The 12583-nt window shown below is 32.4% G+C and overlaps 1 protein-coding gene across 1 annotated transcript in view; it reads right to left on the bottom strand.

Moving 5' to 3' along the window:
- The window catches only part of LOC127710811 (FACT complex subunit SSRP1-like), a 36906-nt gene continuing 24323 nt past the window's right edge, over window positions 1–12583 (bottom strand). Inside the window, exons 8-17 of the mRNA XM_052216770.1 lie at window positions 11990–12118; window positions 11255–11476; window positions 10493–10565; window positions 8928–9060; window positions 6911–6956; window positions 5929–6121; window positions 5343–5543; window positions 2562–2677; window positions 1066–1327; window positions 1–482 (exon numbers count right to left, since the gene is read on the bottom strand). Coding sequence (XP_052072730.1) covers window positions 405–482; window positions 1066–1327; window positions 2562–2677; window positions 5343–5543; window positions 5929–6121; window positions 6911–6956; window positions 8928–9060; window positions 10493–10565; window positions 11255–11476; window positions 11990–12118 — 1453 coding nt within the window. The 3' untranslated portion in view covers window positions 1–404. The remainder of the gene's footprint in view (window positions 483–1065; window positions 1328–2561; window positions 2678–5342; window positions 5544–5928; window positions 6122–6910; window positions 6957–8927; window positions 9061–10492; window positions 10566–11254; window positions 11477–11989; window positions 12119–12583) is intronic.

A 12583-nucleotide genomic window follows, 5' to 3' on the forward strand; every position in this document is an offset into this window, starting at 1 on the left:
CAGTTTGTTATATGTTTACTTCCACTGAAATAGCACATTTCCACATAAAATGCAATGTTAAAGTAATACATCTGAACATTACAAAGTCATTAATGATATACATTGTTCTTTATTTTCACATTTTGTGTTCAGTTTGGATGATAACAGTTGCAACAAGTGAATAACTTCTTTGTATTATACTGGTATCCTATAACAGATGAAATCACCAGAATAAACCTATCTGTCAGACAATGATTCTGTACTCTGATACAGTCATTTTAAAATGAAAAACATGATTTTAAAGATCATCTTATCTACAATAATGTGTAGAAAGTAAATTTTGGTCAATTGTTCAATAAATAATTATTACTGACATCAACATGTACAATTATCACAACTAAGTGTTGATTTGACTTTCATTTTGTTCAATCTGATCCAGATTCTGATCCTGATCCTTTGTGTGATGATTCTGGTGTTGCTAAGATCTCTTCATCTGATGGCAGCTGTGAAAAAAAATAAAAATTAATGGTTATCTTAGAAAGAAAATTTAACATTTGAAGATTTCAAAATGATGATGGAAGGCTGTTTAATGTCAAACATATTTTAGGAGTAATAGATCTCACCTTAAGCTCTCATATATCATATGAAATATGTCCACTCCTTACTTATTTTTATAAATAGAACATATAAAGTTTTTTAATGGTGTACTGATACATGATATGCAACAGAAAAGTGTCTATGTGAACAAAAATTTCCAAGGAGAAATTATTTTGGAGCTGCATGCACGCCAAAAATTTGCAGAAGCTGTAATTTTTTTTTATTGAAAAGTCAATTTCTCCAAAATAGTAGCAGGAAAATTCAAAGAATTAGGAATCAAATTGGTGTGGCCTAAGATCATCAATCTAAATATAAAGTGCACAACTTCATGTACTGTAGAAGAATCTGGGCAAGTTTGGTAGAAATCTATCTTTAAAGAGTTGCAAATTTTAAAAGTGTGTTGCCTACAATAACTCAAGACCACATAAGTTATCCCTGTGTCGTTCCCCCCCCCCCCCCCAAAAAAAAAATAAAATAAAACAACATTACCTCTCCTGCACTACTAGACTTCTCATCTTCACTCTCTTTTTTCTTTTGTTCCTTCTTTCCCTTTTCCTTTCCTTTTTTCTTTCCTTCCTTAGGCTTTGATTTTTCTTTCTTTATTTTTTTCTTCAGTGGGGCATCCGAGTCTGAGCTAGAATCACTTGAGATGTATTCTTTGCTCTTATAATTCCCTCCCGCTCCAGCTTTAGTATCAACAGCCTTCTTTGGACTGGATTTCTGAGATTTCTTCTTTTTACTACTACCTGATCTGTTAAAAAAAATAGAAGGATACAGATTTGTAAAAACAATTTTGCTTGATTCTGACTCCTAGATATTTATTTCAAGTGAATTATATTGTCATATGATTATTTATCTAAATAAATATTGTTTAAACAAAAAAAAATATAATACTTTTCTATTTTCATACTTCTAACTTTTAAAACAAAGCAGATTGACATGGTACAGAATGCCCAGTGATGTGGTGTCCATTTCTTAAATGAAACTGACAATTTATCATTTACTTACACTTTCACTTTCTATATACAGTCAGCATTGGAAACCTCACCGGAGAATTGTTTGTAACTTCATTAAAAGTGATTTTTATACTAAACTTTAAGAGTTTAGTGTTAGATTTATTCAATAAAGACATAAAGGGGACACAGGGAGGTACTTTAGAAATCTCATCTATCAGTCATTGTTTTTTTTTAAGTGAAAGTGAAAAAAAATTCTAAATTTGCCTCTTTAGATTGTTATCCCTTTTTTAAAGTGCCTTCCCAGGGTATTATATATGTTTTTATGGAACAGCCTTTATGTGTAAAATTGAGAATGGAAATGGGGAATATGTCATAGAGACAACAACCCGACCAAAGAGCAGACAACAGCCAAAGGCCATCAATGGGTCTTCAACGTAGCGAGAAAATCCCACACCTGGAGGTGGTCCTCAGCTGGCCATTAAATAATAAATTGCTTCGCCGAGCGCAGCTGGATACAAACGCAGAGGTCCAACCCTGAACAGTTGGGGCAAAAATGGACACAATATTCGCGCTTGATACAGGTCTGAATTTGGAATGTAATTAAGTATTTGACACATAATAGGTTTCTGACACAGAAATTGTAGTCAAAGAACTTAGAATTGGTTATATGAATTGAATTTATATTCAATTTTTTGCTTTTGATTGCAATACACTATGCTGTTGCGAATTGACCCAGGAAACCCAATTCCTAAATGGTTTGAGCCATAACCCCGCAAAGCCAATCCTAACCATCCCTTTGTGGTATGGAAACTTGTGGTATAATTTCAGAGTGATCCGTACACCATTCCATAAGTTATTGTCCCAACCTTCCTTTTGTGGTTATAAACCTTGTGTTTAAATTTCATAGATTTCTATTCACTTATACTAAAGTTATTGTCTGGAAACAAAATGTCTTCGGACGATGCTGACGATGTGATATCAATATACAACCGCAAAATTTTGTGTGGTCGTATAAAAATGTGTACTTACTTGCTTTCTTCTCCTTCACTTTCCTCACCACTGCCTGCCTCAGGTTTATTTTTTAGATATTCCTCCATAGCAACGTTATATTCTTCCTTTGCTTTGAGAAATTTTTGCTCCCATTCCTAAAAAAGTTCAAACAGTAGCAGATATTAGTAAACTGTTTAACACATAATTACACCTTATATAAGAATGTTGGATTTTGATTGGTTGGTAGCCAGTGTATTTTTCCCATATTCTAACATTTTTCTCATTTCAAACGAACTTGCCTGTTTTTCATCACTGCCGGTGAATTTGCCTCAAATTCCCCTCTATGCCGTGGTATTTGCCATTTTGGATATTCCTTTTTTACCCTCTCGAGCCTCTTCCCGCCAAAATTTTGAAGGAATGACAATGACGTTTACACATTATAGCAGTGTTCTCCCCAGGATTTTTGGATAGCACCAGGGTAACGCGTGTCAAAATGATTTGTACAATATGCTGTGTCGCTTTGCATTGCTTTTTTTTTCTTGTTAGTTTTTGTGTCATTACCTTTTTGTCTTTGTTTTGTTTACTGTGTTATGTAGACTTTGGGTCAAAAAATTACTGGTAAAAAAAGAAGTAAATCAATAAACAGTTTGTATACTTTAATTTCTTTTAAGAATAAATAAAAGAAAGCACTATTAGTCTTTAAACTTAAGTCACTTTTTATATTTTGATCAAGCCAATTTGTCCTGATACTTGTAGTTACACTACACTTTCCCCATTTTTGTTAGATTACACCATAACAATTAAATTTAAACAAGATTAAATTTTAATGCAGAACCTCTAGTAAATTAAAAACTATTTTCCATAGCTTTAGACATGATTCTTTTAAACAACAATACAATTATTATTAGAATCATTATTGTGTTACTTGGTAGATAGACATGTAAAGTAAATTTAAATCATCTATATGTACACCCACATATCATATCAAGCTGAGTTCCAATCAGTGTTTAAAGACTGCGAAGAAATCAATTCCCAATTAGAAAATACTACCTATTTATTATAATATGTCTGTGCATTAATAAAAGTATGATTATCAAAAATAATTTGCAATATATTTTTGTTGGTATGTTCAAAGAAAGTTTTTATCCTTAAGGTAACATTCTTATATAATTTTGCATTCAATTTGTACTTTATTTCTATTTTCAATGATAGATGATATTTTAGGAGCACTTATTTGTAATAAGCTAATTCAGGGGAAGTAACTCCAACACGTTTAAAATACGCAAGTTATTTATAACCAAAGGCTGGAGTAATAGAGTTAATTAACAAATGTCTGCTTGTCCCTCACAAGTCTGATCATTAATTATGATCTCTTAATTAATTAAAACACAAAAGAATCATGTACATCGATTAAATCCAATCATCAAGGTTAACCTCAAAAGGTAAATCGATCACGTGGTGTAAACAATCAAGTTGTTTGAACTGGTTTGAACTGGTCAATTTTCATCTGAAATTTTATACCCCACGGAAAAGGTTTAACAAGTCGTTTAAAACTTTACCGATTTACGATTTTTTTACCAAAAAATTTAGCACCACGGAGAAAAATTATACATCGCGGCAAGAACGATACCACCACAGTAGAAAATTATACATTGCGGGCCCGCTGTCCTTTAAGGGCCTGGGGAGAACACTGATTATAGATACCATGACATTACACAAAGACAGCTTTTAAGCGTATAAGTACATGGTGTAATTCCCACGGTACTACGATAGTCTCTACTTAACCTCAAAAGTATGCATAATCAGGTCTACAGATTACAGCTTACTAGTGAAAAAAAAAGATTTCCCTTAACCTGTACAGAGAGTTTCAATCAAAATCTATTCAGTGTAATTAAACAGATATATCATGTTAGGGAGGGGTATTTGCGAAAAATACCAGTCTTGGCACCAAATTTCCCTCGCCTAGAGGCTCTGGAAATTTTACAGTCCCTTGACTGGTATTTTTGCAAATACCCCTCCCTAACATGATATATCTGTTCAGAAATACACCTCATCTGTGTGACCAGAAATACTGAACTTCCAACAACTGTTGATGCTAATGACACTGGAAACCAACCCCTTAGTATTGCCTCTGTGACTTTTGTGCAAGTGAGACAAAAGTTACTTCATAAAACAATTTAAATAGATTTATTTTTAATAAACTAAATGAAATCTGAAATTCAACAGTGGGAGCACTGAGGTTGATCTTTATCAATTACAGAAGGAACAAATGAGTAAGATATTAATAAACTGCATGTAAATGACCAGTTAGGAAATATATACATATAGATATGTAATGAAGAGCATCAGTATCTGAGAGGTCTAAGAAGTTCATTTACAGTCCTGACTAGCCTGTTTGAATCCCACTTGTGGCAACATGTGTTTGACACTGAACTAAATTGACTGGAATTGCAAGTTTTCCTTCCAATAAAACAGGCTTCCATAATATATATATCCAAGGTCAGTAAAAGTGACACCAAAGCACACACATAATGTACACCCAAACCATGCATTACAATTTAAACGGATTTTTTCTTATACTTCAATCCCAAAATACAGCAGGGCCATTATCATGATTATGTAGAAGTTTTGTTAACTTTAACAATTTTTGAAAAACTTGGCTCCAAGCGTAAGAATTCCTAATGAAAGGTTATCCAGAAATTTCCTCATAAGTAATCCATTGTGTATATTATTTTTCCTTTTATAGCTATGTTAGCCATCTTGAATTTCAGATCAAACCACTAATCATAAAATGGTTGAAAAGCGATATTGTAAACTTACTCCTCGTTCACTAGCATCCATAGCTCTCCAAAGTTCTCCGCCTTTCTTGGATATATCGGTGATGGAAGCATCAGGGTTCTTCTCTTTGATATCATTTCTGTTTGTACTGAACCACATCATATATGATGTCATTGGTCTCTTAGGTTTGTTTGGGTCAACATCTTTCTTCTGCTTCTTCTTCTTTCTTGTTGAACCTTCTTTCTGCATATGAAGAAAAGAACAAGTTTGTGACAATTCTATTTCTTTCTATTCTAAGATTGTTTGTATGCTTGATTTTTTTGTGTTAACATCCAGTATGGTATTGAAATCATGTAGTCTCTATTTATATATTTTTTTTAATTTTGAATGTTATTTTTTTCAGTTACTATGGATTCATTTATTTTTCTTGGGCACCAATTTTTGTGGTGTTCAAGAAGTCTGCAAACAAGCCTTTAGAAAATTTAAAGTGTTCTTTGGTGAACATTAGATTTCTTGATTCACCTTTAACGAAATCCACGAAAATTAGTATCCCAAATAATCATGAATTTACAGTAATTTAGATTTAAAAGTGCTTGTCCAAGACCGGGAAGTCTTACAAATATTTTACCACAGTTTTTGCAGTTTTCGACTTCTTTTCCTTTTCCTTCTTTTCTTTCTTTTCTTTCTGTTGTTTCTTTTTCTCTGCCCTCTTTTCTTTAGCTTCTTCGTCTTGCTCCCCATCTTCACTAGCATTGTCTCCCCCTGAATCATACTCGTAGTCAGTTTCACTATCTGAGGTTGTTGGTGGATTGCTGTCATATCTACAAAATTTACATGAATTTTACTCTCATATCCACAAAACGTATATGTTTTTGATTGTTAATATCAGACAACGTTGACAAATGGTGACTGGGGATTGCAAATATGGTAATCTACCATCTGCCATTAAAATCTATGATGGGCATGTCAATTAACTATGCAAGATATATACATACACAATGATGTAAGGACAGACGGAGAAAATTAAATCTTACTACCAAAGGAAAGGTGCTACAATACTAATTCTTTACTAATTTCTGCCTTACACAAATATTTCCCTCCTTTTCCACTGCTACAAGAGATATTGAGCAATTAAAAAGAACAGCTTTTGTATCAAGTTTAAATTATTGACAGAAGGATCAATAATTGTATTTCAACAAAAAATAGTAATAAAACATTATGCAGAAAATCGAAGTAAAAAAAGAGGTGGAAGAAACCAAGGAGACATTCATAACTCAGAAGTCAAAAAGAATCCGACGTCTTGCAAAAATACAAAAGATGAGGAAAGGGCAGAAAATTCTGCAGAACACTACACAGAAAAATTAAATTGCAACACACCACCACTAAAGTCAGACTTTTCATAACAGTTATAAGTAGTAAAAGCTGTTGCAGTATGCAGCCAATGATTAGGTACTCTTATATACATGAAAACTCCAAACATGTTTACCCTTGGACTGTACAGAATCACTACTATAACCTTCTGATATTTAACTATGTCATAGACCAGCATAACTACTTTAATTTTTAATTTTCAATGGCGTCGTCGCTACTGCAACATGATTTATACTTACTCTTCAGCCACTTCACTACCACTCTCACCAGGGTTGAACGATTCATCTGAAAAACGTAAAAATATCTTTAAACCTTTTCATTTAAGATTTCTTATTAATATTCAGGCAACACAAAATTGTGCATTCAAATATTTGAACAGCAGTCTCTTATCTTATATAAACATCAATCACTTATTTCATATTCCAAGTATATAATAAACTGTTGTCACAGAGACATGTCTCGCCTTTTTGTAATTTTGATAATGCAAATGTTGAAATTAAAATAGCAATACTTTAACATATAAGTTATGCAAATATTCAAAGTCGATGAACCATGACTGAAGGTACATGGCTAAACAATCTCCATGGAATGAGATGTGCCAATGCTAATACAACTGCATACCAAATACCATTGACTTATTATAAGTCGTTCCCTTTAAACAAACCTAAACACAAACATTAACTTGTAAACTATGTAAAAGTTTCAAAGTCAATGAACCATGATCAGGGGTGGGGCTATATAACCTCCATGGAAACGATACTTGCAAATGCCAATAAATTTGCATACCAAATATCATTGACTTAACATTAGCAGTTCATCTTAAACTGATCTAATCACAAACTAATACATGTAAACTAAGCAAAAGTTTCAAAGCAAATAGACCATGACTGAAGGGGCGGGGCCAAATATTCTCCATGGAAATGAGATGTACTAATGCTTATACAACTGAACACCAATTAACATTGGCCTACCACTAATGGTTCCCCTTGAACTGACCTAATCACAAACTAATACATGTTAACTTAGCAAAATTTTCAAAGTCTATAGACCATGACTAAGGGGGCGGAGCCAAATAATCTCCATGGAAATGAGATATGCCAATGCTTATACAACTGCATACCAAATATCATTGACCTACCACTAGTGGTTCCCCATAAACTAGACCTAATCACAAACTAATACATGTAAACTATGAAAAGTTTCAAAGTCAATAGACCTTGACTGAGGGGGCGGGGCCAAATAATTTCCATAGTAATGAGATGTGCCAATGCTAATACAACTGCATACCAAATATCATTGACCTACCACTAGTGGTTCACCATGAACTAGACCTAATCACAAACTAATACATTGTTGACGCCATCGCCGGACACAGCATACCTATGTCTCGCTTTTTGACTCCGTCAAGGCGAGACAAAAATCAATGGACTATTGCTTTAAATACAATGGATGTGGCCGAGTTGGAAAGGATTCTGTTGTGTTTGTTTGCACTGTATTCATGTCAAGTAGTGTTGTCATTTTAGAGGTATTTTAACATGGCCATAAAACCAGGTTCAACCCACCATTTTTTCTTTTTAAAAATCTCTGTACCAAGTCAGGAATGTTGCAGTTGTTATCATATAGTTCATTTCTATGTATGTTGGCATTTGTTTTTGTTGCTGTTCAGTGTTTCTGTTGTTTTGTTGTTTTCAACTTATACTTGATGTGTTACCCTTGGTTTTAGTTTGTAACCTGGATTTGTTTTTTCTTAATTGATTTATGACTGTTGAACAGCTGTTTTTTCTTAATTGATTTATGACTGTTGAACAGTGTATACTACTGTTGCCTTTATTTCTACAAAATCCCCCCAATAGTTTATTTGTAATTTTGCATACATCAAATAAACATACAAAAACAACTGAATGACAATGTCCAAAATTGTAACTTCTCTTCCTACCTTCAACAAATGATTTTAATGGAACAGGCCTTAGTTATTTAAATCCAACAATTTACCTGAGCTGTCACTATCGTCATCCTTGTCTCCACTGAACCTGTCTTTACCCTCCTGTTTCATACGTTCTAAGTAATGATCAATATTTACCTGAGCTGTCGCTATCGTCATCCTCGTCTCCACTGAATCTGTCTTTACCCTCCTGTTTCATACGTTCTAAGTAATGAACAATATTTACCTGAGCTGTCACTATCGTCATCCTCGTCCCCACTGAACCTGTCTTTACCCTCCTGTTTCATACATTCTAAGTAATGAACAATATTTACCTGAGCTGTCACTATCGTCATCCTCGTCCCCACTGAACCTGTCTTTACCCTCCTGTTTCATACGTTCTAAGTAATGATCTGTGTTTGTTTCTTCTTCATCAGAGGCCAAAATATCCTCATCATATTTCTGTTTCTGTAACATAGAAATAAATTTTCGTTTAACGGAAATATACAACTTTGGAATATTACAGAATATTTCATCAGATTTTTACTTACTGTAAATTCAGAAATTATTGCGAGGTTTTTATTAATACGAATAATGCGACTGGGTGAGTATCGCAATAATAAGAACTCGCATTTTGATACCTGATGTGGTTTACATTAAATGGAAGTGATATTATATGTAGGTTAAATTTTCGTGGGGGTTTTAATTTCGTGGATATATTCTTTCCATGAAATAAACGAAATTAAATCCTCCACGAAAATTTCTGCTTTTACAGTATGTGTATGCAGATTTTTCTGAAATCGCAATAATTAATCTCGCATTAGTGTCCACTCTTCAAAAATCGCAATAATAAATGCACGCAATAATTTCTGAATATACAGTATAATGATTTCCACTAGGGAAGCAGAAACCTTTACCCTTCAAACATGCACAACCTAAAATTCCTCAAACATAAAGTAAGGCTAAATAAAATAAAATATGTGTGTTTCCTAATACATCTTTGAAAAAAATAGGGTAGGTAGGTAGGGATTTTTTTTTATTTTACATTGAGTCTATGGGAGAGAATTTCTGACTTTAACAGTGCTTATTGAAAAATGACCAAAAAAACTTTAAGGTACATGTAGGCTATTTCTAAGCTTAAAATATAGGGTAGGTAGCAAAATAGGAAACACATGTATTATTTTTTTTGGCCTAAGGACTGTTTCGAATTTACATTTAGATCATTTTGTACACAAATATAGCAATTGAAAAATTTTGCCTGGCTTCTATATACCTATGAATTGTTAAATACATTCATTTAAGCCAGTATAGTGACCTCAGAAGTATAAAATTTTAAATCATTTATTTTCGCACACGATTTCCAGTGTTAAAATAATATGTTCACATATATTTAAATAGATAAATTCAAGTAAAATTAATTATGGTGTATTGTTGAAGTCCTTTTTTTTTTTTTTTTTTTTTTTTACAGTTGTTGATTTGGTCCAAAACATGACATTTTCACTCCCTACAAGACTTCCAATTTAAATTTCGTGATTTCTACATTTTTTGAACTTTTTCCTTTGATCTATTCTATAGAAAATGTCAAATATTCCCAACTATGATGTATTTATAATAATGACATTGTATATAGCTTACATGTATTATATTGTATGTATGTCATGTATATGTTTTAATTACTGGAAATAAAAAAATCAAAATTAAAAAAAAAATTCGTGATTTCTTACACCAAACATATTTGAATTTCATTTTTCCAAGGCCTGAATCTGATCTGCCTTTAAAGTCAATATACTTGAAGAGATATTTGTATGATATTTTTCTCTTCATCACAAAATTATTGTGGAAATAAATTCCTGTAGAAAATTTCCCCAATTACAGTATACATGTATTGGATGTATCTTACCGATTTGCCTCCAATGTTTTTAACAGACAGTTTCTTCTGTGAAACAAAATCATACAGTTTGCCATATTCATCTCTTCAAAATAAAAATATAACACTTATTAAACTTTAAACTCAAAAAAGAAATTACAAATCATATTACCAGTATGTGCAAATAAACTCATCATAAATACCAGGATAGAAATTTTGTATTTGGCTAGACACGCGTTTCGTCTACAAAAGACTCATCAGTGACGCTCGAATAAAAAAAAAATTAAAAAGGCCAAATGAAGTACAAAGTTGAAAAGCATTGAGGACCAAAATTTCCTAAAAGTTTTGCCAAATACAGCTAAGGTAATCTATTCCTGCTGTAGAAAAGCCTTAGTATTTCAAAATTTCAAAGTTTTGTAAACAGTTAATTTATAATTATGACCATATCAATGATAATTCATGTCAACACAGAAATCAACAGTTCTTACAAGAAAACACTGTACCAGTATAAAGTCAACAATTCTGCCAACAACTACTGACATATTTGCTATTAAAAGATTAATTCCATAGTCAATTTCTGGATAGCCAAACACCACTGCACGTAGTAGTAGTTGCAAGAAATGAAATCAAGCAAGCACTGAGTCAAAGTCATAAACCATTTTTTTGCTAGTGATTCCTTTTTTAAGTTCACAATGTAGGCAGCCAGGGTTCAATCCCACAACTTCCAACACTCTAGGTGAACAAATTTCCAAGAGACCACCAAGACAGTTTCATAATTTCAAGATTAAAACCTACTTTTCTATACCAACAAAGTTGTAAGTTGTCCCAGATTTAGTCTCCACATCAAAGTCAAAAGATCTGGTATTCCCAGCACTTCTGGCAAAGTTAACATTACCGATTTCATCAAATCTGATATGCATTGGCGGTTTATGTACGAAGATAAAACCTCTTTCTAAGGGATACAGGAAACCAGTCGCAGCCTTGTATGAACAGCCTATGGCCTGGGCACCAGAATTCCTACAAAATATCAAGTATACAACTTTGAAGATACTATTTTATATCCCAATCATAAGTAACTGTGAATATCTGTTTTAATCATGTACAAAATTTACAATTCAGAACATCTTTACTGTTAAATGAAGATGACTTTCAAGACTATAATTGAGTGGTTGTCATTGGTTCATGTCCGTCATATTTATTTTTCTTAATAGTATTGTTTATAAATTAGACTGTTAAGTTTCTTGTTTGAATTGTTTCCCATTTTTAATATTTAAGCATTTTATAGATGACTATATGGTCTCTTTGTTGTAGGCTGTACAATTGCGTATATCCACATCATTTTAACTCTGGTGGATAGTTGTCTCATTGAAAATCATAGCACATCAAATTACCTTTATTCTAAAAATGCTTTTTTGTATGTAATTTTTTTTTCTATTAAAGCAAATATACAATTGAATAGAAAGAATTATTTAACAAGAACATTTTTAAATCATCTTTAACCACAGTTCAGTTTACTAATTATAAACATACGATTTAAATGTCCCTGGTACAGTTATTTTTCTCGTCGTGACAGACTTGAATATTCTGCTGACCAATTCAAACTCTGGTCCGGACATTTCTTTCTGTAACTTTCCGTCAAATTTACTGTCCAATTCTTCTCTAAAATTCAATAACATTATTCTCACATTTGATAGGAAAAGTAATATCTAATTGGAAGTTTTTGCTATTTGGGGAATTTTTTAAATTGTATTTCCGTGGAATAAACTGTTTGTTATTGAAGGAATGAACTCTTTTATTTGGAATTATTTGATTGTTTGCAATCGTAAATTGATTGTGAGATATGATAAAAATTGAATTTGCACAAAATAATACCAGTTACTAGTATATGAAATAGCAATTTCTTCATAAAGAATTTGTCACCTTTGGCTTTGAGTTTTTAACCAAATACATATTTGCAACTTTTCTTTCAGATAATTCTTGCTGTTGTTTTTACTCTTTTTTAACTAAAGTATACTGGTCCTTTGGGCATAGTTTGCCTCTCTGAACATTTGGTTGCTTTTTTTTATGCCTACTGCACATTTAATTGCTTACTGTTGAAATAAACATTGCTAAAGTTTTTTTTCA

The sequence above is a fragment of the Mytilus californianus genome, unplaced genomic scaffold, assembly GCF_021869535.1.
Source record: "Mytilus californianus isolate M0D057914Y unplaced genomic scaffold, xbMytCali1.0.p SCAF_8, whole genome shotgun sequence".
In the NCBI taxonomy this organism is placed as follows: Eukaryota; Metazoa; Mollusca; class Bivalvia; order Mytilida; family Mytilidae; genus Mytilus; species Mytilus californianus.